The following is a 27,994-nucleotide window of genomic DNA, read 5'->3' on the forward strand; positions in this document are numbered from 1 at the left end:
ACCAAGAGAGCGTTGAGACCGTACCGAGCTTCATATCCACGGGAACGTTTAGAATGATTTATGACCTGCTGAAGGCAATGACCTAAAGGCAGTCGAATAACTGTACCAGTGCATTGAGAATCAACGGAACTGGCTTTGCTTATTAGTGTTTATATACCTGGAGAAGAGATTATCACATGGGATTTCCCAATGCTGTTCATATTTCCACAAGCATGATTAACCCTGGTTACTATGCTGGCTGGAAATACAACTTTCCTGATATTGTTAATAGTTTGGGAGCTGCCGCAGGTCAAGGTGCCCTCTCCAGGTTCGTTACCAGGAGAGGGATCATGGATGAACGACTTGGCGTGCCGAGTGCCGAATTTGCACAGCGTCTTCTCCTGTCTGATCTTAAAGAACACATCCAATGAGCGAGCATCATTTGGATAACCTCCCTCCATGGCCAGGTCTACGTATCTCTTCTTGAGCGAATGACATGGCTACTTCTCCGCAGCTGTGAGGGTTCAGGACCAACAAAAGGCGCATATAAATATATATGAACCATTTTCTATCTCAACACGGCATGACCTACAATGAACTTTTGTTGATAGGAGGTACAAGAGCTGCATTGGTCGGTCGATATTCAGCATCAAATAGGTACCTCAATGTCCTTTTGTCACCTGTTGGTTGAGAAAGAAAAAGATCCGCACGCTTGCGTGCGACTGGCAACTCAAGCCAGTATGTGCCTATTACCCTCAGCTCCTTGTCTTAATTCGGACCTTATCAGATCAAAGTATCGGATCAAGCAAGGACTGAATACGACAACCAACATGCATGCACTTCCTCCACCGACGTGGTAATAATGCAGAAAGATTTGTGCGGCAGATTGAAACTCTCATACAAAAAGTTTTAAAGCAGTAATCGTGAGCTTCTACAAACAGACAGACGGATCCAAGCTGGTGATCTATTCCATTTCCCATCCACGCAATGTGTGGCCACACCTCAACTCGACAGCCACGATCTTACCGTCTGCGTCATCCCAATGGTACTCGCTTCTAGCTTGTTCCGGTCGTCCCACACTATCCTCCCTGCCGTGGAGAAGAGCCTTTCGACGTCAGCAGACATCGGAAGGGCCGAAAGGACATCCATAGCCATCTGTGACAACTGCGGGTACTCCTGTTAGTCTGGCTGTCTAGCTAACATGAACTTGATTACGGCGATACGGATAATGAAATTTCTCAAGTAGTCTTATTCGGACTCCATCTTGCAAAAGTTGTGAATTGATTGGTTCCCTAATGGACCAGCTCAGTGTTCGTCTTGGTGATATTGGCGACCGTCCGAGAGTTAAGAGAAGCCACCTCTGTTCAAGAATTGTTAACACATGGTAATACAGAAGGTCTCACGTGATGATCTGTCTTGTCTAATCCTCTTACTCCCCTACACCAGGCCCGTGATGACCCATCTTTGCGTGGTCCCGCATCAACCCATAAGACAACGTGGCCGAGTGGTTAAGGCGATGCCCTGCTATCATTGATCGTATAGGCATTGTGTTCGCACGCGCAAGTTCGAATCTTGTCGTTGTCGCTTTGTTTTTTTGCTCTTCTTGTCGACATGATCATGGTGATGAAATAGTTGGTGTTGAGGTTGAGATGGTGGCGGTGGTGAGTCCATCTCATCGACAAATAATGGGACCTGGCTGTGAGGAACCTGCCGCTTAGTTTTTCCCAGTGCTCATTATGATGACCTAAAGTTTTCCAGAATCCTGAATGCTTACCGGCAGCTCTAAGTCCAAGAGCAGCTTCACGCCGATCAGACAGGACACAGTCGAATCTTAGTAAGAGCAATTCGCTGATGTTTTTATCCAGCTATTTTCAGTACAGCTGTGGTCTTATTAGCACTTCATTCTGCCTCAAGTTGCGTGTTGCAAAGAAACAACCCAATTGCGAGGTAAGTCTAATATACAGAGTGGTTGACAAATACCAGCACTCCGATATAACTAGCTTCCTTCATATCAACAACACCTTGATCACGCAGAAAAGGCAAAGCAAATAAACTGCTTGATTCCCCATTTTGCAGAAGTTGTAAATTGATTGGCTCCCTAGTGGTCCAACCAAGTGTCCGTCTTGGTGACTTATGGGACCGTCCAACAGGCAAGAGGAGCCACTATCTGTTCAGACATCATTGAAATTAAATGGCACAGTTCTCTATACGATTCTTCGTCTCCTCGACGAAGTCTTCTCCTCTTCTCTTGCACCCAGACCCATGATGAGGCATCTTTGCGCGGTCCCGCATCAATCCACCACAAGACAACGTGGCCGAGTGGTTAAGGCGATGCCCTGCTATCCTGCATATCTAGGCATTGTGTTCGCACGCGTAGGTTCGAATCCTGCCGTTATCGTTGTTCTTTTTGTCTTTTTGAACAATTCTTTCGCTATTCCTAAGTTCTGATGCCATTGTTATTGTCTTGTGGTGTTGTTCGTTAACTTTTGCTGTGTTTCGCCAATTTTCCTGTTTAGGTAACTCCCTATCTATACTCCTATCATAAGAGCCATCATAAAACGTGTAGCGTAGTATTTTTTTGCTCTTTTTACCTCCTGATATCATCATCTTCTACTCCCGGTGTGGTTGCTGTGACCTCTCTTCATCCTCCCATCACGAGTCTTTTTGCGGGTGCTACTGTCTTTTTTCCACTCTAAACTCATTATACGGGGTCTTGAGCAAAACATCCCGTCATTCTTTTGGTCACTCACTCATAAATGCCTCAATTGCATCGCTTGGCTTTATTTTGGCTTCCATCTCCCGGTCTCCGCGCCCAAAGTTCCCAAAACGCCATCTTCCGGCCGAAATGTGGGGCCGTGTGGGCCTCTACGGCGCCGACCACCGGACCTCGGTGGTACGGGCTCCGGTCGGTCTCGAAAGGGCTTTTACGGAAATGTTCCCTACAAGCTGGCCGAAAAGTCTTTGGGGTACTTTCAAAGCGATGTATCCAAATGGTTTGCATGCCGAATCACTCCCATACATAAACACTTGAAGATCAATGCGCTGTTCCTGCTAAAGGTAATAAAACAGACGGCCCGGGACCCCCGTCGCAGTGAAGTCAAGTCAGAAAGAGACCAAATACCTTTGCAATGTCATGGGCATGGAAAGAATTGAGATAAGCTAGTATCATCCTCAATTCCCTGCGTTTCTCCAGCCGACTCATTACAACTTCCTGGTCCCGGGTAGCCTTGTTGTGCAGGGCAAGATCTGCTCTACGTTGGTTACACTTGAGCACGGAATATCAGATCAGTGTTGGATCTCCGTATTCATCATAAAAGAATGCAGAGGAAGTTAGAGCTGCAAGGCGGTTTCGCGGGTATAAGCAACCCAACAGTAACCCAGCAGTAGATACAAGGTCCAAGTTCTAGTCCACCTGAAGAGCTACATGTATGACGGCATCGCATCTTCATCCAAACCTCACATCGCCAGGAGACCAATTCGAATCAAGACACTGGTTCATTTTGTTTGTTATACAACATCTCGGTACACGTAATATACACATCATCTCTCCACCATCTTTTACAAGTCAAGACTCCCATCCCTGACCGAATGTCCCATAATGCCTTCCCGTCCCAAAATGCTGTTTTTCTATAAGGCGACTTCTCTCTCCCTCTCAGTCTGAAGATGACGTGACTAGCAGACTTCATCCCCTCCGTAAATTCGCCGTAACACAAAAAGATTACAAGACATTAATTAGTGGAGATGTGCTGGCACCTCTTTGGGGCTTCTTAGGCCTTCTTCTCGGGGGGTTGGTTGTTGCCAAAGATGCCAGAGAAGGAGCCCATCATGCTGTTCATGGCCTCCTTCTGGGCCTTTTCCATCATCTCGGCCTCCTCCTTGAGCCACTTCTCACCATTCTCTCGGATCTGCTTCTCAAGCTCCTCGTAGTTCCTCTGGCCACGCTCACGGGCAATGTCCTGCAACATCTTGCCCTGGGCGAAAGCCTCGGTGGGGTTCGGCTCGCCCTCGGGGTTCACCATCATGCTCATGTTGCTGGGGTTCAGGCCGAGCAAACTTCCCAGGGCGCCAACACCGGAGCTGTGCTTGTGCTTGGCAGCGAGCTGCTTGGCGTTGAACTCCTTACGGGCGATGGCCTCACGACGGGCAAACTCGGTAGGGATGTGCTTGCCCTCAAAGGACTTGATGACCTTGCGGACATCCGAGTACTGCATGGTGTGGATGTATTCGAGGAAGGGAATCAGACCAACAAGCTCCTTGTCACCGGGCTCACCCTTCCAGGGCTGTAGGACAATGGCGTTCTCGGGCTGGTTGCGGACGTGCTTGGCGTTGGTGTCGATAATGATGACCTTGGAGAGATCACGGTTGAGGTAGGACAGGTCCTGAAAAGTTAGCACAAGTGGAAGCTATGGAAGAGTAAAGCATACCTTGACGACCTCGCCATCCTCAAACTTGGTAGCCTCCCTGTACAGAGGCCAAAGAATGAAGCGGAAGGGATCCAATTTCCTGAGAAGAGGCTCACCAGTGGCGAAGGGAACAGTAGTGAAGAGAACCAGCTCATAGTACTGGCTGAGGTATCGGATGAAATAGTCCATACCAGGTCGCTTGGCGATTCTCCAGCCGTGCTCGCGAGTCCACTCGCTGTGCACAAGGAGGTTATCCAAGCTCAGACAGAGGGTGTAAGGGCGCTCAAAGGAAGGATCGGGGTCGGGCAGCAGCTTCTCGAATGAGGGTTCCTGGTAGTAGGTGACAGACTCGGTCATTCGGGCCTTGGCACGCTTCCACCAGAGACCGAGACCAGGACCATTGGGAATATCGGAATGACGATCAGCCTCGATAGTGTCCTCCCAGTTGCGGCCCATGTATAGAACGGCAAGGGTACCACCAGCAGCGGTCGCAACGAGCATGAATCTTGTCCACCACTTTCGGTTGCGATCCGAGGTTGAGACATATTCCGATCGCTCACGTCCACCACGGCCACCCGAGCTTTCTTCCTCAAGCTCTTGCAGAGCCTGCGATGGCTTCTTCTTGTCGCCCTCCATCTCATACTCCAACGTCGAAGGAATACCCTGGGTCAAGTCGGGGAGCTTGTGGAAGGGTATTTGCTCGCCCTCCTTCGGGGCCTCGGGCGACTGCTCTCCGGCCTTGTCGACATTCTGCTCGGAAGACTTGGCGGCATTCTCGTTCGCTGCGGCATCGGCATCGTTCTGGGGTTGCGCGGGCTTCTTGTTTGTCTCATTGGGAGGCGATTGGCTTGAAGGGCCCTTGTCCTTGGAGTAGGCTCGAAGCCACGGCGACACAAGGACGGGAGCTGCTGCGGGACGGACTCGGAGAGCAGGCGATGCGGCGGGCCTCGACAGACGAGCTGCCGTCAAGCCCAAGCGCGAAGCCTGGGCCACTCTGGACAGCATGGCGAAGATTGAAGAGGGAGTCCCGGATAATACCACAAGAATTGGGGTGGCTGCTGGCGCGGGAGTCGATGGCGAAGCGGACTCGACTTCAATGGCGTAGCTTGACGAAGTTGGTCTGATTGCTCCGCCGTCGCACGCACCGCGCCCGTCGGCTGTGGAAAAAAAATCGGACGGCGGGCGTGGAGTGGGGCTTTGGCCTTGGAGAGATCCGCCGTGGATTAGCCGGGGTCACGGACTTTTAGATTGACCGATGGCGTCATGCCTTGATTGGTGAGACCTTCACGTGAGGCCCTGGTCACGCCCCCATCATGAAGCAGATTCCGATTCCCCGCCGTCCCCTCCATGATGCTATGTCATCCAGTGAAGGCCCCTGCTCACCTCCCCAGGCTCATGGCGTTCATCTTCCGACGTTGAAGGCGACATCGAACGGCGGCATGGCCTTTCTAATTTGCAACCCAAACCCTCATCTCCTTCCCCTCACGGTGCCTCACGGTCCGTCCATCTTCTGAGTGGACGACAACAGTCGACATAATTGACTTTACTGGTCTTGACCAATTTTCTCTCTAATTCGCCACGACCCCAATTCCCGCTGATTATCCCGACTACCCGAGAGACACCATGGTGGCCGTGGCCGCGTCCGCTGCCTTCTAGAGGGTGGTCTCCTTGTCGTCGAATGCTACTACGCCATGGCACCACCCTCTGTGATAAGCCTCGTTCCTCGAGACCGACCGCAACGACCCTGGCGACCTGCTGAGACCATATCATCTTAATTTGCGACCGTTGTCATTGCGCAAGGATTTGATACAAGCCTCTTCACCCTTTTTATAGACCGAATTCTCCTCGCCACCTCGCCTCGCCTACCAGACTCTGCAGTTGAACCGCGTCACGACTCTACCACCTCATAACATGGCTCGACGAACGAGCAAGAGTTCTGTTTCTCGCCCGGTGGGCACGTTGCGCATTGTTATGCCTTCGTCTTCCAGCCGGGCGCAAACTGCATCCGCGAATCCGACCTCTACTAAACCCGTCACCGAAGAGGACGTGAACAAACTCTCCATCGCCGACCTCACCCTCGATACTCCTCTCATCCCCCTAAGGCCGAAGCGTCGCGTTCCTAGAACACCATTCCACTTCCTATCATTACCTGCCGAAGTCCGCATCCAGATATACACCTACTTCTTCAATGACGTCGACACAGTCCTCGACCTTGGACCGCACAACTACAAGCAAGTGCACAAGAAACTTGGTCTCATGAGAGTATGCAGACAGGTTCATGATGAGGCAACCTTTGCCTTTTACAGCACGCGTACCTTTCGCCTATTCCCTACCTTTCCCGGCCGCTACTTCAAGAGCAAGAAGCCTCTACTAGCGAGGCTGAAGCCGCAACAGCGTCAGTGCATCACGTCTCTCGAATTGCGCCTCGGCCCCGGGTGGAATGCGCCGCCCAAGGGGTGGGTTGTCAACCCGGCGCTCGGGCTCTCGGATTGCGTTGACGTGCAGCGGCTCAAGGTGTTTGTCGAGATCGACCCGAGCGACAGCGCAATTAGGGGATTCCGCCGCTCGGATGGATTCTACGAGGGGTTCAGTGTGAACCTCCTCACTGATGTCTTGGAGGAGCTGCCCTCTGTTGATACAGTTGAATTCGATGGCTGGACCAGCGTTAAGCAGTCTGGTGCCATGATGCAAGGCCTCATGGAGGCTGTTACACAGTTTGGCTGTGCCATTGAATGGGGTCCTGAGAGAGGATGGACCGACAAGATGGAGGACGACCAAGATATACCGGCCACTGCAGTAGTGTACCCGGAAGGTCTTCCACATCCCGGCTACGAGTCGCACGGGTTAATGGCTCTGGCCTAGCTTTTACCGAGTGTTTGCATTCGTGCCAATGATTTCACGATAGTAACGAGTACAAGGGGTCTTTTGGTATTGGGTTTATGCAATCAGATAGCACTTGGATTCATCCACCTCTGTTCTACAATGTTCGACTCTGAAACTTCCTATGCATGGCCTGTCCCATCCCAACGTGTGGTATCGTCCGCCTCGTTCTAGATGCAAGTCTCATCATAACCCATACTCAGCTCACTACGTCAAACTACTTATTGCGCTCCCAGCAGAGCAAGCGCATTCCGCAGCTCCTTTACCGCCGTTGGAACATCCTCAAAGTTCAAGGCCGATATCGCCCACTTGGCATGCTTCTGCGCCTGGTTGATATCCCTATGATCCGCCGTAAAGCCGCCCATGCTTTGCGCCGGCACAGGGGCAGGTACCGGCGCGGGAACAGGAGCTGGAGCAGGCACATACGCTTGAGGAGCAGGCGCCTGGGGGATCGTTGGCGGAGGGTTCGAAACGACCGGATGGGGCACGCTCGGGGTCGTGGACCACGAGGGCGGTGCAGACGAGCCGGACGAAGGCTGTGGAGGAGGGGGCGCGAACTGGGAGGGAAGCTTGGTGGGAATCTGAGGAGATGGCTGGGGAGGGATCTGCGTCGCTGGATGAGGCGGAGGGATCTCGGGCACGGGGGAGATGGCCGCTGGTGCCGCAGGAGGTGGTGGCGGAGGAACCCCCGTGAGACCGGGCGTCGGACTCTGGCTCAGTGGAGAGGGAACGAAGGGTTCCGCCGCCCTCGCATCGGGGTGAGGCTGAGGAGGGAAGTATCCCGGGTCGGGAATCTCTGGCGGCGCATCTGTGAAGGTGGGAACACTGGGCGGCTCCCCCGCGTCCGGCGCGTCCTCCACCGACGCCGGATGCGGTCCCGTCAGCTGCTGCACATCAGGGTCGGATGGGTCCAGCGCCGGCGCCGCCTCAGGCTCGGGGGCCTTCGGGTTCGACTCGTTCGGGTCCTTGCCCTCGCGGACGGCCTTGAAGATGCGGGCGGCGTTCCATTTGGCGAACTTTATCTTTTGCAGGACCTCAGGGTCGGGTTCGCCCCACTCGCGAGTGAGATCGAAGAAGGTGGCGGCGGCGTCGAATGTATCAGCAGTCTGTCTGTGGCCGGTCAGAGGTGATGAGGGTCAAGAGGTATGATGATGCGCTTACCTTGTTACTTTGTTGGCTCGAAGGGTTCGATCGGCGCGGTCAAATGTCTCGTTGGCAAACTGCTCCACGTATGCCTGGCCTGCAACATTGTCGACAATGGCATCGTCGTCGGCGCGCTCTGTTTTTGTTGACTCTAGACGTTCGATGAGGGTCTTTGTGAACTCAAAGGTCTCGTCATCTGTATTGTGTAGCCCCTTTCCCACGATCTGATTTACGGCATGGTATTCACCTGGACTCTCATGTTAGCCATCTCTTAGCTTCATCTATTGCAGTGATGCCTACACCAGTATGAGATGGCGGGCTTGTGGTTCCTCAGCTGATTTGCGCGGTTGATAAAGCGACTGACCTCGGGGATCTTGAGCGCGGCCGGGAGAGGTTGCGCCATGATGTCGATATCGATCCCCTAGACGTTCAAAGCAGTATAGAATGAAGTATACGAGTAGTAATTACCCTTGTCCTGGGAGATTTCACCGCAAGAATCGCGATGGCGCAAGTAATGTCAAGTCCAACTTCACCCCCACCACCTCCTCTCTTGGCTGCCTGCCTAACTTGACGTAACGGTGGCTGGTGCTGCGCCACACGGCTCCCCAGGTTTGGCAGCTCACGCCACAGGTGGCTCGAGCTGTCCTTCACCCAATCAGAGACCTGCATACCCCCAGCTTCACATTGCACTGTGGCACCAGGTGGCTTTTTCTTTCTTTGGACATTCCGAAGATGCCACTTTGCATTCGACGACAAACAACAGATGCTGACCTGGCCTCGGCCTTGACCTTGGAGCACAAAGATATTCTTCTCCTCTATTTGACCTCCTGATCCAAATTTCTCCTTTTGTTGCATCTCGTCGCCTGGTTCAACATTCGTGATGCATAACCCCACCTCTTCTCTGCTGGTGACGTTGACGGCGGCGCTGGCGGCTCTGCCCGCGGCTGACGCTGCCATCTACACCAAGAACTCACCCGTTTTGCAGTTGAACGCAAAGACTTATGATAAGCTCATTGCAAAGTCCAACTACACTTCGGTATGTTTCTATTCACAAATAACTCATACTCGTCGCTGACAAATCAGATCGTCGAGTTCTACGCTCCTTGGTGCGGCCACTGTCAGAACCTCAAGCCCGCCTACGAAAAGGCTGCCAAGAATCTTGAGGGTCTCGCCAAGGTCGCGGCCATTGACTGCGATGATGATGCCAACAAGCCATTCTGCGGCTCCATGGGTGTCCAAGGTTTCCCTACTCTCAAGATTGTCCGTCCTGGTAAGAAGTACGGCAAGCCTGTTGTCGAGGACTACCAGGGCCAGCGAACTGCCGGTGCCATCAGTGAGGCTGTCTCGAGCAAGATCAACAACCATGTCACCCGAGTGAGCGACAAGGATCTGGACTCTTTCCTGGGTGGTGATAAGCCCAAGGCCATCCTGTTCACCAAGAAGGGAACCACCAGCGCTCTCATCCGAAGTATCGCCATTGAGTTCCTCGATGTCATTTCTGTGGCCCAGATCCGTGATAAGGAGAAGGCTGCGGTTGAGAAGTTTGGCATTAAGGATTTCCCGACTCTTGTCCTCATCCCAGGTGACGGCCAAGAGCCTATCCTCTACAACGGAGAGCTCGTCAAGAAGGACATGGTCAAGTTCCTTTCCCAGGCTGCTCAGCCTAACCCTGACCCTGCTCCTGATAATGGCAAGGCTTCCAAGGCCAAGAGCAACGGAGCCAAGAACAAGAAGAGCAAGTCGACCGAGACCGTCAAGGAGGAGCCTACCGCTGAGCCCGAGTCCGCTTCTGCAGCCGCTGAGTCTGCCATCCCCTCCATCGTTCCCATCGACACCATCACTTCGCTTGAGAAGCTCACTAAGGAGTGCCTCGCACCTAAGTCCCACACTTGCATCCTTGTCTTCACTCCCGGTGAGGCTGGCGAGAAGGCTGTCGACTCACTGTCTCATCTCAACACCAAGTATGTCCACGGTGGACGACACACTTTCCCCTTCATCTCTATTCCCAGCGATAGCGAAGCTGCTTCGACTCTGCCTAAGGCTCTTGGCCTTAGCGACGAAGTCAACGTGATTGCCATCAACGCACGCCGAAACTGGTGGCGTCAGTACCAGGGCGACTTTAGCCTCCACAGTGTCGAGAACTGGGTTGACGCCATCCGCATGGGTGAGGGCGCCAAGAAGAAGCTCCCCGAGGACTTCAACGCTGAGCCCAAGGCCGAAAGTGCCCAGGAGGAGGCCACTCAGGCTACTGACCCTGAGCCTGAAGTTGAGACCGAAGCCCCTGAGCAGGCTGAGACTGTCAAGGAGGCCGAGGTCGAGAGTGAGGAGGAGACCAAGGTTGAGGCTCAGAAGGAAGCCGAAACTGAGGCTAAGCCGGAGGCCGAGCCTGAGGTTGAAGCTGAGACTGAGCCAGAGACCAAGAAGCCTGAGGCTGAGGCTGAGCCCAAGGAGCAAAAGATTGTGCACGAGGAGCTGTAAAGGGGTCGGGTATCTTGAGAGTGTAGGCATTAGCTTTGTGACACTATGATTTTTTACTGAAAGGCGGAGACAGACCTGTACCATACCTAACAAAACACAAAAACGCCGATATATCCATGGATATTTGCCTGAACCAAATAAAACCCTTCGTATGCCACCCAGGTATCAAGTCTATTCTTCCATCATGACGTCCATGGCATCGCTCCTCTCAGCTGCTCCCTCCCTGACCATCTCGGCGCCCTTGTCCTTCACTACCTGATCCAGGAACTGCTTCACTTGCTTGCATCCGTCCACGCCTACTACCAACATTCCCTCTAGACGGCTGACCTGCACGCGACTCTCGCAAACGAGCGCAGCCACGCGGTCACTCCCTCCCAATGTCGCGACAGTAAGGAACGGCAGTTCCTGCTCCTCTTGGTTGTTAAGGTCCAGCAGAGGATCCGCCGAGTCGTCGCCCGCAGCGTATGTAGAAGTTGAGCCTGCTGTGCAGGCGGCGATGTAGTCCGTCATGGGGATACCGGCGTCGATGAGGGCGAGGGTCGTCGCGTTGAGGAGAGCGGCGAGGAGAGAGCCGTCTTGGGAGAGGACGTGTAGGGAGATTGTGATTGAAGAGTGAGGGAACAGATGCGTGTGCAGATTCGAGGCGAATGCGTTCGCAATTGTGACTTCAATCTCTTGAGTGCGCCTACAGTGAGTTAGCACATCCACCTTCAAAACATCATATCTACAACTCACTTGTCGTTGCGCCCCCTCTTCTTGCGATCCACGCTCGAAAACCCAGCAATAACCACATTTACATTAATAGCCGCAACGTCCCTCTGCGCCGTCTGCACACGTCGCTGCTGCTGCCCCTGCTCTGACGGACCTGTCACGACGCACATGACTTTTGTGTGGCCCATCTCGAGGTATGATGATCCATCTGCGGCATCCTGGGTGCGGATCTGGGCATTGAGACGGCGGAGCTCGTTCCAGCGACGCCCGTCTACCCGCAGGAGGGCTAATGAATATGTTGACGTGTCGAGAGGCATTGTTTCTGTTGTTGCGCAAAAGGAGCTTGTGATCGCCAACCGAAAGGCTGAAGTTTATGGTGGGGGAAATTTCTTTGGAAGATGCCCGTGTGGCTGGTGCTATAGCTGGTGTTGTGGCATGGGGTGGCTGATTGTAGCTCTTGCACTTCCGTCACGGAAAAACCATCGGATCAACTCTACGGCTTTGGAACATCTCCCCCTCGACAAATCCGATGCCTCATCCCGGCCCTTGGCGCCCAAGCTCTGATCTCCGAACGCAAAAAACGCTAGCGGGAGCAGCCGACCGATCGGACTTGTCGACATTGTGATGTCACTCTTCGGCCGCTTGTCGGTGACGATTGGAAGGCCATAATTCCGCATCTGGGGGAGTGAGGGGCACGGAGTTTGCGGTGATTGAACCCGAAAGTTTCAGACAGGTTGATTGTTATTCTGTGTCTGGTTGGTGGGGATGGCATGTTGTGATATGATTCCGGTTGCGTCTGATTGATATAAAAGATATGGGCTTTCCCCGGTGTAAAGGTTGTGTATCATTCACTATTGAGCATCAAGCTTCATCCATCAATTGAACAAACAAGTCTCAACCCAATTGATCCAAACTTCATCATGTCTTCCCTCCCCAAGACCTACAAGGCCTGCATCCTCGAAAAGGCCAATGCCCCCTTCACCCTCCAAGAGGTCCCCCTCAAGCAACCCTCCCGAGGCGAGATCCTCGTCAAGGTCCTCGCCTGCGGTGTCTGCTTCTCCGATGTAGGCGTCGCAACCGGCCACATGGGCGATGTCTTCCCCCGAGTTCCGGGCCACGAGATTGTCGGCAACGTCGTCCAGATCGGCGAGGGCGTGACGGGTTTCCAGGATGGAGATCGTGTTGGTGGTCCTTGGCACGGTGGACATGATCAGACCTGTCGGCAGTGCCAGAAGGCTCAGTTCCAGATGTGCAACAACAAGGCCGTCAACGGTGTAAGCCGCGACGGAGGCTTCGCCGAGTACGTCCTTCTCCGCGCCGAAGCCGTCGTGCGCATCCCTAAGGAGATTGATCCCGCCGAGGTAGCTCCCCTACTGTGCGCCGGCGTGACCGTCTTTAACGGAATACGCAAGCTTCACGTTGAGCAGGGTGCCCTGGTTGCTGTGCAAGGTCTCGGAGGTCTCGGCCATCTCGCAGTTCAGTACGCCAACAAGATGGGCTACGAAGTCGCCGTTCTCTCCTCGGGCGACGACAAGGCCCAATTTGCAAAGGAGCTCGGTGCCAGCCACTACATCAACACAAAGAAGTCAGATGTGGCAGCTGAGCTGAACAAGCTCGGCGGAGCCTCCATCATCGTCCAGACGGCACCCAACCCCAAGGCCATCACACCTCTTGTCGGAGCTCTCGCGCCTGAGGGAAAGCTACTGAGTCTTGCACCCGTCGGACCTGTCGAGATTGACAGCGCAGCTCTTGTCGCCAAGGGAGCGAGTGTGACTGGCTGGCCCAGCGGTCACGCCATCGACAGTGAGCAGGCTATCCGGTTCGCCATGATACACGGTGTCAAGTGCATGATTGAGAGGTATCCGTTTGAGAAGGTACAAGACGCAGTTGACAGTCTGATTGCTGGAAAGCCCCGATTCAGGAACGTGCTGGTTATGGAGTAGAAGGTTGCATAGTGGAGTGATTGGAGTTGGGTGAAGTGATTGTGGTTGAGGTGTTGAGGGGCGTTGTGTAGATACCAGGTTGAAGCGAAGTAGCATGAAGAAGACATCAAACATTTCACAAAAGCTGCATTTTAAAGCTCTTTCAAACATATTAAATGCCTAATTAACCCATAGCCGAAAAATATCTTTAAGCGAAACATTGATGCCATCACTTTGAAGGAATCATAAATGGAAATGTGTCTTGATAACTTCACATCGTCATAACCTACCTTGCATAGCTTCGTCCAAGCAGCCGAAGGTACCGCTACTACCAGTATCTCGCATTGATCTTTAAAAGGGCATTTTTAACAAAAGCTTTCTCTATATAGTTCTCATTCCCCATGTTCATCAACCTGATCATTCTTCACCTCGTGAGCGCCTTATCTCCTACCCTACACACGTACGAGATCTTAAAGTTTGTTCACCATTTCAACACATAACGCCGAAAGCTAATATAAAGAACCGTTAATAAAGATCAAAAGGACAAAATAACAAGAGGGGAAAACCACAGTCTAACATGATCACCCACAATCCCCACGATGCGTCTCCCCTTGTTGGCGACCCTGCTCGTCGCCGTCGCCCACGCCCGTGGGATACCACAACGCATGTTACCAGACTACAACAAAGATGTCTGCGGTTCCATCAAAAACACCACGACGATAGAAATCGCCTTGCCTATGGACAAGGAATACCAAGAAGAACGCTTGAGCTACCATTCGACCGCCGCTAGGTCAAGGACACCCGCCTGTGTCCTGTACCCTTACAACCCCGATCAGGTCCGCGGTATCATGACTATCCTGAGTCAGAGCGATCAAAATTTCGCCATAAAAGCAGGAGGATCTAACCAAAACGACTTTTTCTCAAGCGTGGACAATGGCCCGCTTATTTCGCTGAGGAAGATGAACCATGTCATCCTCGACACCGAGAGTGGACATATTGATCTTGGACCTGGAGCTATATGGAACGACGTCATCCCCAGACTCGAAGGAACAGGATGGATGTTGCCTACACCGAGATTTGGACAAATCGGCGTCGGAGGGTACCTCACAGGCGGCGGCCTCTCTTTTTACACGCAGCAATACGGTTGGGGAGCGTCGTCAATCCTCGAGATGCAAGTCGTTCTCGCCAACGGATCCATGGCTATTGCCAACCATGTCAACCACGCAGACCTCTACCGTGCTATCAGAGGAGGTGGAAACAGATACGGCATTGTTACCTCGTTCCATATGCAAGGCTTCAAGCAGGGGATAGTCTGGGGCGGCGTTATGCTCTTCCACAGAGACGAGTACGTCGATAGACGTATTCTAACGGCGGTACGCGAGTTTACCCAGTATAACAGCGATCCAAAGGCATCCATCATGCTCAAGGCAAGGCGGATCTACGAAGACAAGTTGGATATCTGGGTGCTGCATGCGTTTTACGATGGGAGGCAGATGGACTGGACGGTCAAGGCGGCGACACTCTTTCAAGCCTTCCTATTCCTCGATCCATACAGAAACACCTGCAGAGATCGAAGCTACTCGGATCTCATCAAAGAAAACGACAGATTCGTAACAGAAGACCGCATCACCGTCATCGGAACAGAGACAATCCCCAACCCACCAAATGCATACCGCGATGAGCTCCTCGTGGCTATCTACAACCACTGGCGCAGCGTCGTCGATATGGTCCAAATCCTCCCCGGCATGATCTCCGAGATCAGCTACACGCCCTTGACATACCAAGCCGCGAGAGCAGCACACGATAGAGGTCACGACATGCTCGACATGGAGACCAAGCACCACGACCGCATAATAATCGAAGCGAGCTTCAGCTTCTTCGGACACAAGGTCGAGGACCTGAAGCCTATAGCGCGATACGACGAGATGCAGAAGCGCATAAACGATCTGATCAAGAATGTTACCGACGCGACGTGGGATATCACGCAGGACATGGTCTCGGACGGTGACATTAAAGGCATGTACGTGCCGCTGCTCATGAATAGCGCGGGGACTTATCAGGACTTTTACGAGAGGTTGAGGTTGCCGGGGCAGCAGTTTGCGAGGGACATGGTAGCTGACTATGATCCGAATCAGGTGTTTAGGAGGACGGGAGGGTTTGAAGTTCCAAAGGTGTAGTTGTTGATGTACGGAAGTGATTGCATTATTGGAATAATTGTTTGCTCTTCAAAGTGGCTGAAACACCAAGACCCACTACCTCTCTCCGCTTTTGCCCTGACATCATCAGCCTCACCTACCTCAACATTTCCATCACATCTCATGCTTCGCTCACTTCCTCGTCTCCAACACGTGATCCCCCGCATCCTACCCTCCACAATGAAACCGCCTCAGTCACCACCCTCCTTCACGACGACACCCTCCGCTCTCCTCGCCGAGACATCCTCCAACATCTCATCCACAACCGCTCTTGAGGACAGCCTCGTCTCGACTCTCACACCCTCTACTGCCACCTTTTCTAACCTCCTCCTCCCTATCTTGCATCATGATCACCATGTCTCCAAGTCTGGCCTCATCGCCCGTCTCTTCAGCTCCGTCTCCGAGGACAAAGACCTCCGCGACGCGTCCCGCAAGGTCGAAGAGATGACCCTCAAAGCCAACGCCGAGGGCCTCATGCGCAGAGACGTCGCCTCCCTCGTAAAAGCCGTATACGAGAAACATCAACGTGGTGAAGAGGCGTTAGACGATGAGTCGGTGTACATGCTCTTCAAGACTCACCGCGCCTATCAAAACACAGGCGCAGGCATCCAGGATGAAGCTCTGAGGGAAAAGTACATGGAAGCTGTCGAAGAACGTAACCAAATCCTCGTAGCAGCACGAAAAACCATCAGCGAATCCGACGAGGGCATCTACTTCACGCGTGATGAACTCGCCGGTGTCCCTTCCAACATACTGGATGCCATGGCCCTCAGTGAGGATGGCACAAAGCTCAAAGTCACATTCAAAAAGGGCCATCTCATCTCGGTCATGAAACATGCTATTAGTTCTCGTACGCGCAAGGCTCTCCTGACAGCAAAGGAGCAGCGCTTCCCCGAGAACGTGGTGCGACTGGAGAGAGCCGTGGAGCTACGCAACAGCACCGCGAGAATGCTGGGCTTCAAGACACACGCCGCTCTCAAGATGGAAGATAAAATGGCCAAGAGCGTCGAAAGCGTTATTGCAAGACTTGAAAGACTCAGAACAGAGCTCAAACCACTAGCCGAAGAAGAAATGAAGACACTCTACAAGATCAAAAAGACGTACACCAAAGACCACGGTACCGACGAAGACCCCGATGATGCTTCCAGACTCAACGCATGGGACTGGGCCTTTTACGCGCGAATCCTCGAAAAGGAGCGATACTCTGTCGACTCGCTGCTCATCTCCGAGTACTTCGAGGTCAACCACAGTCTTAAGGGCATGTTGGGAATCTTTGAGGAGTTGTTTGGCATGGTGTTTATCCCGACTGATGCGCCAACGTGGCAGAAGGATGTCACCGTGTACGAAGCGTGGGACTCGGAGGAGCAGGGTGGAGGGTTCTTGGGATATCTGTATCTTGACCTCTATGCGCGAGAGGGTAAATACTCTGGTGCTCACAGCTCCCTCATCCAGCCAGTAAGTACACCCATCACATACACATCCCTTTCTAACATCTCCAGGGCTTCACCACCCCCGAAAACACGCGCCACTACCCTTCCTCCTCCCTTGTAACATCCCTCATCCACACCCCTTCCCGTCCAACGCTCCTCATGCACTCGGAGCTCAAGACAATGTTCCACGAGCTCGGCCACGCCATCCACAAACTCGTGACGCGGACGGCGCACCAGCACGGCTGCGCCCGCGACTTTGTCGAGATCCCAAGCATCCTCCTCGAGAGCTGGATCTGGGTGCCATCTGTCCTGCGTCGTCTGGGTCGTCATTATAGCTACCTCAATGACGAGGGCCTGGCATTCTGGGACAGTCAGAAAGGAGAGCGGGAGAGGCCGACTGAGACGCTGCCGGAAAAGTTGGCGCTGGATCTCGCGAGGACCAAGCATGTCAACGGAGCGCATGCGATGCTGCATCAAGTATTTCTTGCGCTGTTTGATCTTACCATTCACAACGCCGAAGAGGGCCATCCTGTGGACACCACTGAGCTCTGGAATAAGAGCAAGTCGGAAATCATGGGTCTATGGAGAGAAGACAGCATCGGCCAGGCTTCATTCGCTCATCCATTCAGAGGCTACGATGCCGCATACTTTACCTATGCCCTGTAAGCTCCCACGTCCCCAGACATTCACCTTATGTACTCACAGTCGCAGGTCCAAAGTCTACGCCACAGATCTCTGGGTCAGCGCGTTCAAAGCAAACCCCATGGACAAGGCTGCCGGTCTCAAGTACCGCCAGCTCGTCCTGCAGCCTGGAGGCAGTCAACCAGAGCTCAAGAGTCTCACCAACTTTCTAGGACGTGAACCCAACGACGAGGCCTACTACTCCGAGATCTCCAGTTCACCAGACACACAAGGGCCCAACACAACGCACCCATCGGCGCTTCTGTAATTATAGCAACTAAACAACGCTTATATGCCAAAGAGGGTATCGTGACAAGCTCCATCATAAATTACATCATGTACGATCGATTGATTAGTGCAGCAGCCTCAGCCTCGGGAACGGCGCTGCCTCAACATCCACCACAACCAGTCCCCTCTCGTTCAGACCCACGCCCACGTCCGTGATGGGTGTAATCTTTCTCGTGTGTGCCACCTCTTGTCGACTAACACGGGCGTCATCTCGTGGGATCCACAGGACAGGCTTGGGCCTCCAGAGCTCGGGTGGCCAATAGTTGGACAGCTTTTCGTCCACCTCGTAGTCAAACTCGGGCTGATCCTCAACGTGAATCAGCTTTCGCAGGGCGATGAAGTCTTCGTAAATCTCGGGGTGAAAGAATCGCTTCACAAAAGTCGGGGGCTGATCCGACTCGGACGACTCATTCCCACGAACGAGAATCCACTTGTTCAGAAACTTCATGACGGGCCCCTGTTCCGCCTCTTTCGCCTCCGTCTTTATCTTCTCCTTTGTCATCGACTTGATCCATTCCGTCGTCAGCAGCTTGAGGCCACCTGCTCCTTCGACTGCTCTTGAGCTTTGGGGTCCCTCGTGTGTATGGTCGTCCTCGTCCTCGCTCGGGGCGTCTTCCATTTCTTCTTCGCCAAAATTCTGCTCCGTATCGAAATAACTGGCAGCAGTGCCTGTGCCGGCCTGGCCTGATTCGGCAGCCTCCTGCAGTCTTGCCTCTGCCGCCGCCTTCTCCTCCTCCTGCAGCTCCTCCTCCAACGATAGCGTCTGCGGGAGATTCGTGAGCAGCGGCGAGATCGAATCGCGGAGGGATAGGTGAACAAGGCCGGTGATGATGAGAAAGATGAGCATCATGACCATGGGCGGGAACGCAAACTTGAGGGCAAAGAGTCCAATCATGCAGATCTCGGCCAAGTACAATCCGACGATGAGATGGATCAGGGCGTTCGGATAAAACAAACCCAGGCTGTCCATCTCCGAGTCGAAGACGTAGAGAATGTTGTATCGATAAATGATGCGCACAAATGTCATTCCGGCACAGGCAAAGATGAGGATTAGAGGAGCAATGCATGTGTAAGAAATGGCTGCCATAGTTAGTCACGTCCCCTTTATGAGATAACCCTGGAGCCAATACTCACCGATGACGGCCATGTTGGTGTAAATAGGGTATACACCACCCCATCGAGGAGGCTGCAGTTTATACCAAACATTGAAACGAGTCCTCGGAATCTGCGTGACCCTTGCAAAGCCATAATGCCGAATTAGTTCAAAGATATGTAGCAGACCAGTTGCGCCAATGGCCAGGCACTGGACGAGGATGTACGAAAGGTAAAAGTTGGACGCCTTGGGGAGATTCTCAGCGAGGAGATCCGGGGTCTTTAACGGCTCCTGGATGATGGTCATGACGGTTGCTGAGGCCGCCGAGGTAAGAGTCGTGATCAAAAAGACCTGCACGACCTGGAATGCAAAGTAGACCTCTTGTGTAAATAGTTCGACCAACACCATAGACGGAATGCCAGCCCTGATACCGCAGACTGCACAAGTTAGAAGGGGAATTATCACAGGGGACATGAAACATACATCTAAGCATCGCAGGGACCAGCGACATCCAAAACGACAGCGCAATGGCAGGCAGGAATCCCTGTAGAAAGCCAGTAACGGCACCGGGCAACAGCTTGATCCACCTGAGGAAGGGGATGCTGGTGAGGAACTTGATGTTGGAGATGATGCCGATAAAAGCGGACGGAATCGACCAAAAGATGACGGCGACTGTGACCAAACCCATAATGAGAAAACGACGAATGATTCGCTCCCACCAACGCATCCTCAACGTACTCCAAACAACCTCATCGGGACGGACACCCAAAATGCGCGGTGCGAGCTGCAGAGGTCGATGGTGAGCAACTACTTGGTGGGCAGCCTGGGCGCTCTCTTGGGTATCGAACTCGATAAAGGCGGCGGGGAGAGTCTGGCCATCTCCTCGACGAACCTGACGGCGTAGCTTGAAGATCTCGAGGTTGAGTTCCTTGAGTCGCTTGCGGCACCACCGAATGGTATCGACACGTCGGAAAAAGTTGTGAAGGGGTCGGTGATGGGGTCGGACTGTGACTGGAATCCACTGGGCAGCCACGGATCCACGTACATCGGGGAGGTCTGGGTTGAGTCCGTACGGGTGGACATACTCGGGATCTTCAGCCGCCTTTTCGAGTAAGTCGTGTGTGTTGGTCTGAGACACTTGTGTCAGGTTAGATTTGAAACCTTCGTCTTGGCCATTCTCGTTCTGGGTGTTGTCATTTTCGGTAATCTCGACACGGGGTCCACTAGATCGAGGCTGCTCGCTGTCGGTTTCTGTCCTGATCGAGGAATTGGAGGGTGCAGCGCATGGTTCGGCAGAAGAAGAGGTGGTCGGCGGTTGGACCTTCATCTGCTTCTTGCGGGCCATGTTGGCCTTTTTGATGAGGGCGATCTCGGCCTTTTCCAGGCGTAGTGCCGTCTGTTCTCTCTCCTCGACGAGCTTGATGAGGGCCTTGGCTGTTCGGGGGATCCATACGCGCTTGACCGAGTCGCCATAGAGCTTCCGGATTCGAGCTTCGTCGAGATAGCGTTCGGGTATGGAGGTGACTAAGAGGGTTCTGGATGATAGGCGCTTGGCATAGTGAGGAGAAGAGAGAAAGGCTTGACGGATGCCGACGTAGTAGATACACTCTCGGCTGATTGTGAAGAGGATAAAGCCTGCATTGGTTAGACCTGGGATTCTCGTGACTGGACTGTTTGGTCGAGTGAGCATCGTCTATCACTTACCAAAGAATAGCCACGCAACGACGACGTGTGCCCACATGCGCCTGGGGTCCTTGATGTTGCCAATGGTCAAAAGATCAAGCTGCTTGACGTCGTTGTGGCCGGTGACGTGGACGGCAAAAAGGATGGGCCATGTAATACAGATGCCGACGAGGAAGATGTTGCGCAAGACCCTGAGGTAACGCAGAAAGAAGAAGCCATCAAGAGAGCTATGGTTAAGGATGAAGGTATCTGGGATCTTGAAGAAGGGTACGACCCAATTGAACCAACCATTGGGGAGGATTGGAGTTGCCGGGCTATCGACAGTTAGTAGGCCATATAATATGAGTCCGGGGTTTCGTACTGTGGTGATCTCAGACTGGGCATTGTCCGAGGAGCATAGACTCTACCGCATTTCCGGCGAAAGCAGCAGAAGAAGAGCACGCAGCAGGTAGAATAGATGACAACGGGAATAAAGGTAGCTCCGAGGGATTGCAGAGAGGATGACTTCTCGTTGGTGTTGGCGCTGAGGGTGCCTCCGCTACCACCATCTCTGGTAGAGCCGACACGGGAATCATCGCCTTCCTGAGAGGAGTTAGACACTACGATAGACGAAGCAGTGATGGGACGTACGACGCCGAACTGAAAGTCCGTCCTGGCAAAGAGGGAGGCCCAGCTGGAGGTCATGATGATACTGTCGGACCGGCGAGAGCAGGATCCGACTGTCTAGAAAGAGGATAGAGCGATTGGTGATGATAGCTCGCAGCGACAGTCGACGATTGCGGCACGGCATTGTCAGGGCGCGAGAAGAACAGCGAGAGAGCCAAGCATAGCTTGGATGCCTACGAGAGGCAGTAGTAGCTTTGCTCGTGTAGTTGGAGGTGACGTCGCGATGGATGTCAAGTCAATGTCCGAGTGGGATGGATGTTTCTGAGAGATGGAGCCTTGTTGGTTCGTTGCCTGACAGCAAGAGCGGGCGGCGGACTTCTTGACACCTCAGGACCCGACACGTTTAGCGCGCGTGCCAAGGGGAGTTTTGAAGTCGGGCAGAGGCACAGGTACGGGTACAGGTGTGTGTGGGCAGGTAAGCCGTTAAAAACAGGGGCTCGCGGGGCATTAAATTAGTTGGGCCGGGACTGCGCTGCAGGTGAGCTCGATCCGATCCATGGAGAAATGTCTCGGAATCCCCTCGTCCGTTGACCAGGTCCAGGGCAGGCCTCCCCCTGTGATTGGGAGGGTGGCCCGTTGAGCAATGTCTTGGCGGTGCAGAAAGCGGGAGAAAGTCAAAAAGATGGGGAAACCACACGTACCCGATCTTGGGTAAAGGGAACGAAAAAAAGGAAAGGGTGTGATGTGATGGAGAAAGTGGGAAATTGGGCGAGAGGAGGCGTTGAGCGTTGTTGAAATGTGATTCGCGATGATCAAAATCAGCTAAAAAATCAACTCGGATGAAAAAAACAGGGGTCTACGCTGCCCGGTAAGCCATTCCGTGTCCCCTGCAAAAACGCCAATCATCATCTTTGCCCTTCCTGCAGCTGCAGCCCTGGATAACGAAAAAACCAGGGTCCAATCCAATCCAAATCGCCATGGAGACGGTCAAGGGTTTGAGGAGGTGACAATTGCGCAAACAGGTCCCCGAGTCCTCAGTGGTCTAGACCTCTGGGATAGGCACAAAACGACGCCATTTTCCCGCGGATCAGAATCTCACACAGACTGTCCTCATCGACGATCCCGCGCTACGAATTGCTTTTGTGGCTCCTTGATGAGCTGATGTCGCATTGTGGCGAGTCAAGGCGAGAGAGACACGGCAAGACCATGGGGGAAGCCAAGAACACACATTTCATCATCTGGCAATAATTTGCAAAAAGACGTCACGTCACAGAGCCTGACTTCTGCTGCTGCTGCTGCGCCTCAAACGGCGTTGCCGCAAGCATCACCAAATGCAGCAAGCTGAAGCCCACCCTCGGACATGTTCGAGAGCTGAAGCCCAGGATTCACGGTCGGGATTCTCCTTTGGGAAGACTTATCCTTATCTTACAGGGGGGAAGGGTCATCATCAGATCAATCTCGGCGTGGATGGTCCGGGCATGGGATGAGGTGTCTGTGCCTCGGGGCGAAACAACTTTAACCTCCCTGTCGGGTCCATCCATCTCATTGAAAAGCGATATTATCGTGGCTGTCTCTGGATGCGACAGCAACGGTGCTGCCCAGGGAGGATCCTCCTCCCGTCATCTCGCGCTGGAATGGATAGATCGCCATCGCAAAAGGTAGATTTACCCCTGTTCAGCCCATCTGGAGTGGCTGTGCAGTCGTGGCTGGAAAGGCCTCCCGCGTTAGGCTCGTAACGATTACCGTTTTAGCGATAGCCCCTATATAGCGATGACATCATGAGCTAAACCTCGGTATTCGGAATGTCAAGAGACGGCTGGTGTTGAGTCAAGATGGTTCTCAAGTTGCATTTTTCACATTGACGTTGATTCAGGGGAACTCATAGAACTGCACTTAATTCTAACCGAGCCGTACCATCCTCCAAAAGGCTAGGGAGGGACCCCATGTTGAGAATGTCACTCCTCCTCTTACAAGACGCGCGTCTGGGACAACAGCTGAAAGTGGCTGTCAACTAGACAAGGACATGCTTCCGTGGCTATTAACACTGCTAGTAAGGGTACAGGTTGGGGCGGCTGTCGCCAGCTTGTTGGAGGAGCTTCTTGTTTGCCCTGACAAGCATCCATCGTAGCAGCCATGCTAGAAAAACAGCGCCAATGGAGAAGGCTGCACTCGCAAGCATAGGAATGGTATACCGCGGCGCGTTCGACTTTGGCCACAGATACTGGAGATGTCAGTCTATGTGGAATTTAGACGGGAGAGAGACGACCTACTGGGCCATAGATGGCAGAGATGGACGCAAAGGTATTGACGATAGCGAGAGAGATTGCTTTCTTCTCTCTGGTCTGTCCGCAAGTTGTCGATACCCAGCCCAAGATGATGCTATTCGCGGAGTAAACTCCTGTTGCGAATGTACACATAGCAAAGTACCGGGCCCCAATGTTCAGAGTTGTACAAGCAAGCACGAATCCAAGTACTGCGACACACTTTGAAGCCGTGATGTGCCAGACTCTTTCATTAAAGTGTCCTAACGTGGTTAGCTTGTTTCAGAGGCATGCCGGGTGGCAAAATACTGCATTGCTGTCAACTTACCGGAGCTCGCTGCCCATGCGATGGAGATGACACCCGACACGAGGTAAGGGGGGCAGGTCAGCGCGAGCGTGACGTTTCGAGAGAACCCTAGAGTCTCGACAATAGTCGGGAAAAAGTTCTTGAAATTGCTGGCGGCCAAGTGTAGATGTTGGACGAAGATCAGAACCCAGAGGTTTGGGTCACGCAGCGCCTCGACGAGACCGGCCCAAGTGCTGGTGTTGGCCTTGAGACGGACGGTATCCTCAGCGATGCGAGAAGCTGCGAGATTGCGCTCTTCCTGGGATAACCACCGAGTGTTTTGAGGCTCGTCTGGTAAGATGAAAATGGAAACAATAGACACGATAAAAGTGATGATACCTTGGAGGATGAATAACCACCTCCATCCCGCGAGACCGGCGATACCGCTCATCTTGAAAACGCCAATCGCAATAAGTCCTGCGAAAGCGGTACCGCAAATATTCGCAGTAAAGAGGATAGAAATCCTCGTCGCGATTTCGTTCCTATTGTAGAACATGGACAACATATAAAGTGCGCCGGGATAGAAAGGAGCTTCGACAACACCGAGGAAGAAACGGGTGAGAAGCAGCCCTTTGAAATCCTTGGCTATAGCTGTGAGGGTACTGACGACGGCCCAAAGCGCCATGAAGGATGCCATGAATATAGACGGCCGGAGTCGAGTGATGAGCATGTCTAAGGGTGTCAGTCTACCCTGCTTTCTGGAATGAGCTCGGGATCGAGGACTTACTGCTGGGCACCTGGCCAAGAATGTATCCGACAAAGAGGATGGCCACCGAGGTTTGATACTGAGTCGATGTCAAGTTGAGCTCCTCTTCGAGGCCGTCGAGGCGGGCAACCGTGATTGCGTTTCGATCTAGATAGTTGAACCAGTACCTTACTACAGTCAGTTTTGCCTCCCTGTAACGCGCTTATACGTACATGATCCAAAGAGTAGGCAAGATGACCCAGTCGAGCTTTCGCACAAGCTTGATCTCAGCCGGAGACGTCTTGGGAGCCGTAGTAGCATAGCTCCTAGTGTCTCCCTCGAGGTCGCCGTCGTCGTGCTTGAGTTCTTCATGGACGCACTGCGACTTCTCACCATCATGAGAGACAGTCTGGGCCAAGTCACGGGCGTTATCCTGGGCTTGGTGCGTCATGGTTTGGGTTGGAATAAATAGATGATAAAGTAGATTGGGAAGAGAGAGCTGAGTGAGCTGGATCTTGTTTCTGAGCTCTCTTCCTTGATTCTCAAGCCTTCTTATACTTCTGAGAGCACCCAGCAGCCACGTACCCCTCACCCCGGATTACCCCGGATTTTGAGAATCCTAGGCGCGGACGAACCCCCTAGTCCATCTTAGATTATCCCGCTTCCTACCCAACTCGTCCAAGCCAGCATCCCCCACTATGCTGAAATGCCCTCGGATATTGTCTTGCGAATGCTCCGGGATGCTGGGCTCAACATTCGGCTAGAGAAGCCCCGGGCGTATCCAAGATCAGTGGTTGATGTTCATCCGGAAGGAATCATCAGACAATGTCCCACGGCCAGGACTGCTCGGGCGTGGCTCCAAGTGTGCTTCATACACAGCCCTGGGTGGTTTGCAGCCAAGACTCGCCCATGGGTTAGTACATGGGCTGTCTGCCAAGTCGCCAAGCTCACAAGTTCAAGATCTAGATCCAATCAACTCTTGACCGTCACCATCCGTCACTTTCCATCAGCACATGTCGACTGAAAGTTAGATGAACTTTCTGTTGTCTCCGAAGGCCGTTGCATGATCATATGTGTTGGATGACTATCGCGGAGTACAGCCAAGCAAAGACGCTGTGACAGCGGTTTGAACTAGCTTGGATAATCGATTGGTCAGCATTTACCTGTAAAATGCTACGGTGTGCGATCTAGTATTCGACTCGGATGGATACTGGTGATGGTCATTGGTATATCGGTGGCTGTCCTCTGTGCTGACAGAAAAGCGCAAGAGCGGGTACCATTGTGAGGAAATTGATGCAAGATATCCCAACAGATATCACAATAAGGCGAGAATCTAGAATGTTTTTTTTACCTTCTAATTATTCTTACGATGCTCTATTTAGTACCCATAAGAGTGGATGAGCTCATTGTCTTTGTATTTGTGTCTCGTTTGTAGCCTTCCACCTCCACAACTTCTAACTCGGCCCCTGATATCACGAATCCAACAAAGTAGCCCTATTCTAGGATATGATTCATGCACCCCATTCATGCACCCCGCTGGCGTCGTCATGGTGGGATCGTGAAGCGCATGAGCAAAATAAGCTTAAAAGCAACCGGCTCGAACCGTCGTGTGGGGGACCGAATGCGATCCGGACTCTGGAGACTCACAGTATCGGAACGGGCTCGGAATCACATCTGTCTACCAAGATCATGGACACTGGGTTCGGCAATTACTGTGACTTGACATGCCGGCCCCTCTTGCCAGGGGGCAGGATTGCGGGGAAGTCGGCACTCCTATCTCCTGAACTATCCGGACCTGGCCGGTTTTGCCTCCTGAGCGTCGGATATACTCAACCTGCTCCGGAGATGAAGTCATTACAGACACAAGGAGTCAAAGATCAAAGACGTTCGCACCTATATAAGGAGCTTATGACGTTCATGATGTTAGTGTCTTGGCCAAACACCATCATCTAAAGACCAACCGAAAACATCAAAAACCATCCCACACATTGCAACCATGACTTCCAGCATCGTCAACACCCATGAGTACCCCTTCCACTTTGACAATCCCATCAAGACGGAGCAGAATGGGAAGCCTGGGGAACTCAGAGGTGTCACCCTTCACCTTCCCAACGTCCGTGGCAAGATCCCGTCCATCCAGGCGTCTCGCATGAGGACCATGATCCTCGAGTCTTATCGTGATCCGGCAAAGATCGCTGCTCATGTGTGTACTTATGATGGACTCACTTCGCGTCTTGCTGAAGAGGCTGGGTTCCCTTTCGTGTTCCTTGCTGGATATGCCGTCGCAAGTTCGTATGGGTATGCTCCCGCCTATTTTAGTTCAATTCAGTAATCAAGGACTAACAATACTTTTGTTGCAGTCTCCCAGATACCGGATATATTGCTCTGCAAGAAGTTTGCGACAAGATCCAAGAGGCCGTCCGTCAAGTCTCAGTTCCCGTCATGGCAGACGGTGATACCGGATACGGCTCGCCCATGAACGTCAAGAGGACTGTGGAATCCTTTGCACGTGCTGGTGCTGCTGGCATCATGATCGAGGACCAGACTTGGCCGAAGCGTAAGTCTAACTCGGCCTCTCACATTATCACAAAACCCTGTTTGGCTAACAACCCCTTTTCGCAGGATGTGGCCACACAAAGGGCAAGTCCGTAGTTTCCAGAGGCGAGGCCTTTGCCCGCATGAAGGCTGCCGTCGACGCCCGAGATGAAGGACTGGATATTGTCATCCAGGCGCGTACAGACTCTTACAACACCCACGGCTGGGAGGAAGCTATCTATCGAGCCAACAAGTTTCTCGAGATCGGTGTAGACCTTGTTTTCATCGAGGCCCTTCCTGACCGGGACACGATGATCCGCGCTGTTAAGGAGGTCAAGGGCCCCCTCTGCGCCAATATCATCGAGGGCGGCCTCACCGAGAACATGTCAGCTAAAGATCTTGCTGCCATCGGCATGGTCACTGTGGCTTATCCCTGGACACTCGTGGCTGCACACCTGAGGAGCACGAGAGAAGCTCTTGAGTCGTTGAAGAAGAGCTTCTCTATCGGGAAGCCGGAGCAGATCTTGAGCTACGAGGAGGTCTGCTACGGTGTCGGGTTTAACAAGTACTGGGCTTTGGAGGAGAGGTACAAGTATGATGCCGATGGTCTGACGAATGGAGCGGAAAGGTCAGATCAGAATGGCGGGAGTGCGTAGACAGATTGTTAAGTGTGCG

At 52.9% G+C, this 27,994-nt stretch overlaps 10 protein-coding genes and 2 non-coding genes across 12 annotated transcripts; 8 read left to right on the plus strand and 4 right to left on the minus strand.

Annotated features, from left to right (window-relative positions):
- Positions 1–1,469: 1,469 nt before the first annotated feature.
- LRP88_11645 lies at positions 1,470–1,563 on the plus strand. Its single transcript has one exon. It is a non-coding gene; the product is annotated as a tRNA-Ser (tRNA).
- A 721-nt stretch (positions 1,564–2,284) lies between these two features.
- On the plus strand, positions 2,285–2,377 carry LRP88_11646. Its single transcript has one exon. It is a non-coding gene; the product is annotated as a tRNA-Ser (tRNA).
- Positions 2,378–3,746: 1,369 nt separating this feature from the next.
- LRP88_11647 (protein translocase subunit TIM50) lies at positions 3,747–5,387 on the minus strand (the record flags this gene model as incomplete). The annotated part of the gene is made up of 2 exons (XM_083248071.1): positions 3,747–4,358; positions 4,410–5,387. 2 exons carry the CDS (start codon positions 5,385–5,387, stop codon positions 3,747–3,749), a joined length of 1,590 nt encoding a protein of 529 aa, XP_083095501.1.
- A 966-nt stretch (positions 5,388–6,353) lies between these two features.
- LRP88_11648 (uncharacterized protein) lies at positions 6,354–7,244 on the plus strand (the record flags this gene model as incomplete). The annotated part of the gene is made up of 1 exon (XM_083248072.1): positions 6,354–7,244. One exon carries the CDS (start codon positions 6,354–6,356, stop codon positions 7,242–7,244), a length of 891 nt encoding a protein of 296 aa, XP_083095502.1.
- A 239-nt stretch (positions 7,245–7,483) lies between these two features.
- On the minus strand, positions 7,484–8,808 carry LRP88_11649 (Vta1 like-domain-containing protein; the record flags this gene model as incomplete). Its single annotated transcript, XM_083248073.1, has 3 exons — positions 7,484–8,372; positions 8,424–8,652; positions 8,706–8,808. The coding sequence occupies 3 exons, from the start codon at positions 8,806–8,808 to the stop codon at positions 7,484–7,486; spliced, it is 1,221 nt and encodes a 406-aa protein (XP_083095503.1).
- Positions 8,809–9,285: 477 nt separating this feature from the next.
- On the plus strand, positions 9,286–10,883 carry LRP88_11650 (uncharacterized protein; the record flags this gene model as incomplete). The annotated part of the gene is made up of 3 exons (XM_083248074.1): positions 9,286–9,317; positions 9,403–9,445; positions 9,498–10,883. 3 exons carry the CDS (start codon positions 9,286–9,288, stop codon positions 10,881–10,883), a joined length of 1,461 nt encoding a protein of 486 aa, XP_083095504.1.
- Positions 10,884–11,054: 171 nt separating this feature from the next.
- Positions 11,055–11,911, minus strand: LRP88_11651 (exosome non-catalytic core subunit SKI6; the record flags this gene model as incomplete). The annotated part of the gene is made up of 2 exons (XM_083248075.1): positions 11,055–11,568; positions 11,619–11,911. 2 exons carry the CDS (start codon positions 11,909–11,911, stop codon positions 11,055–11,057), a joined length of 807 nt encoding a protein of 268 aa, XP_083095505.1.
- Positions 11,912–12,514: 603 nt separating this feature from the next.
- Positions 12,515–13,537, plus strand: LRP88_11652 (chaperonin 10-like protein; the record flags this gene model as incomplete). The annotated part of the gene is made up of 1 exon (XM_083248076.1): positions 12,515–13,537. One exon carries the CDS (start codon positions 12,515–12,517, stop codon positions 13,535–13,537), a length of 1,023 nt encoding a protein of 340 aa, XP_083095506.1.
- A 578-nt stretch (positions 13,538–14,115) lies between these two features.
- Positions 14,116–15,693, plus strand: LRP88_11653 (uncharacterized protein; the record flags this gene model as incomplete). The annotated part of the gene is made up of 1 exon (XM_083248077.1): positions 14,116–15,693. One exon carries the CDS (start codon positions 14,116–14,118, stop codon positions 15,691–15,693), a length of 1,578 nt encoding a protein of 525 aa, XP_083095507.1.
- Positions 15,694–15,891: 198 nt separating this feature from the next.
- Positions 15,892–18,090, plus strand: LRP88_11654 (M3 family metallopeptidase; the record flags this gene model as incomplete). Its single annotated transcript, XM_083248078.1, has 3 exons — positions 15,892–17,166; positions 17,313–17,803; positions 17,853–18,090. 3 exons carry the CDS (start codon positions 15,892–15,894, stop codon positions 18,088–18,090), a joined length of 2,004 nt encoding a protein of 667 aa, XP_083095508.1.
- A 5,449-nt stretch (positions 18,091–23,539) lies between these two features.
- Positions 23,540–25,235, minus strand: LRP88_11655 (uncharacterized protein; the record flags this gene model as incomplete). Its single annotated transcript, XM_083248079.1, has 5 exons — positions 23,540–23,713; positions 23,763–24,016; positions 24,082–24,771; positions 24,827–24,972; positions 25,084–25,235. The coding sequence occupies 5 exons, from the start codon at positions 25,233–25,235 to the stop codon at positions 23,540–23,542; spliced, it is 1,416 nt and encodes a 471-aa protein (XP_083095509.1).
- Positions 25,236–26,780: 1,545 nt separating this feature from the next.
- LRP88_11656 (isocitrate lyase/PEP mutase family protein) lies at positions 26,781–27,975 on the plus strand (the record flags this gene model as incomplete). The annotated part of the gene is made up of 4 exons (XM_083248080.1): positions 26,781–26,795; positions 26,859–27,082; positions 27,145–27,341; positions 27,407–27,975. The coding sequence occupies 4 exons, from the start codon at positions 26,781–26,783 to the stop codon at positions 27,973–27,975; spliced, it is 1,005 nt and encodes a 334-aa protein (XP_083095510.1).
- Positions 27,976–27,994: the final 19 nt, after the last annotated feature.

Source organism: Fusarium phalaenopsidis, assembly GCF_050370095.1.
Source record: "Fusarium phalaenopsidis strain FUZ10S chromosome Unknown contig_32316, whole genome shotgun sequence".
NCBI lineage: Eukaryota > Fungi > Ascomycota > Sordariomycetes > Hypocreales > Nectriaceae > Fusarium > Fusarium phalaenopsidis.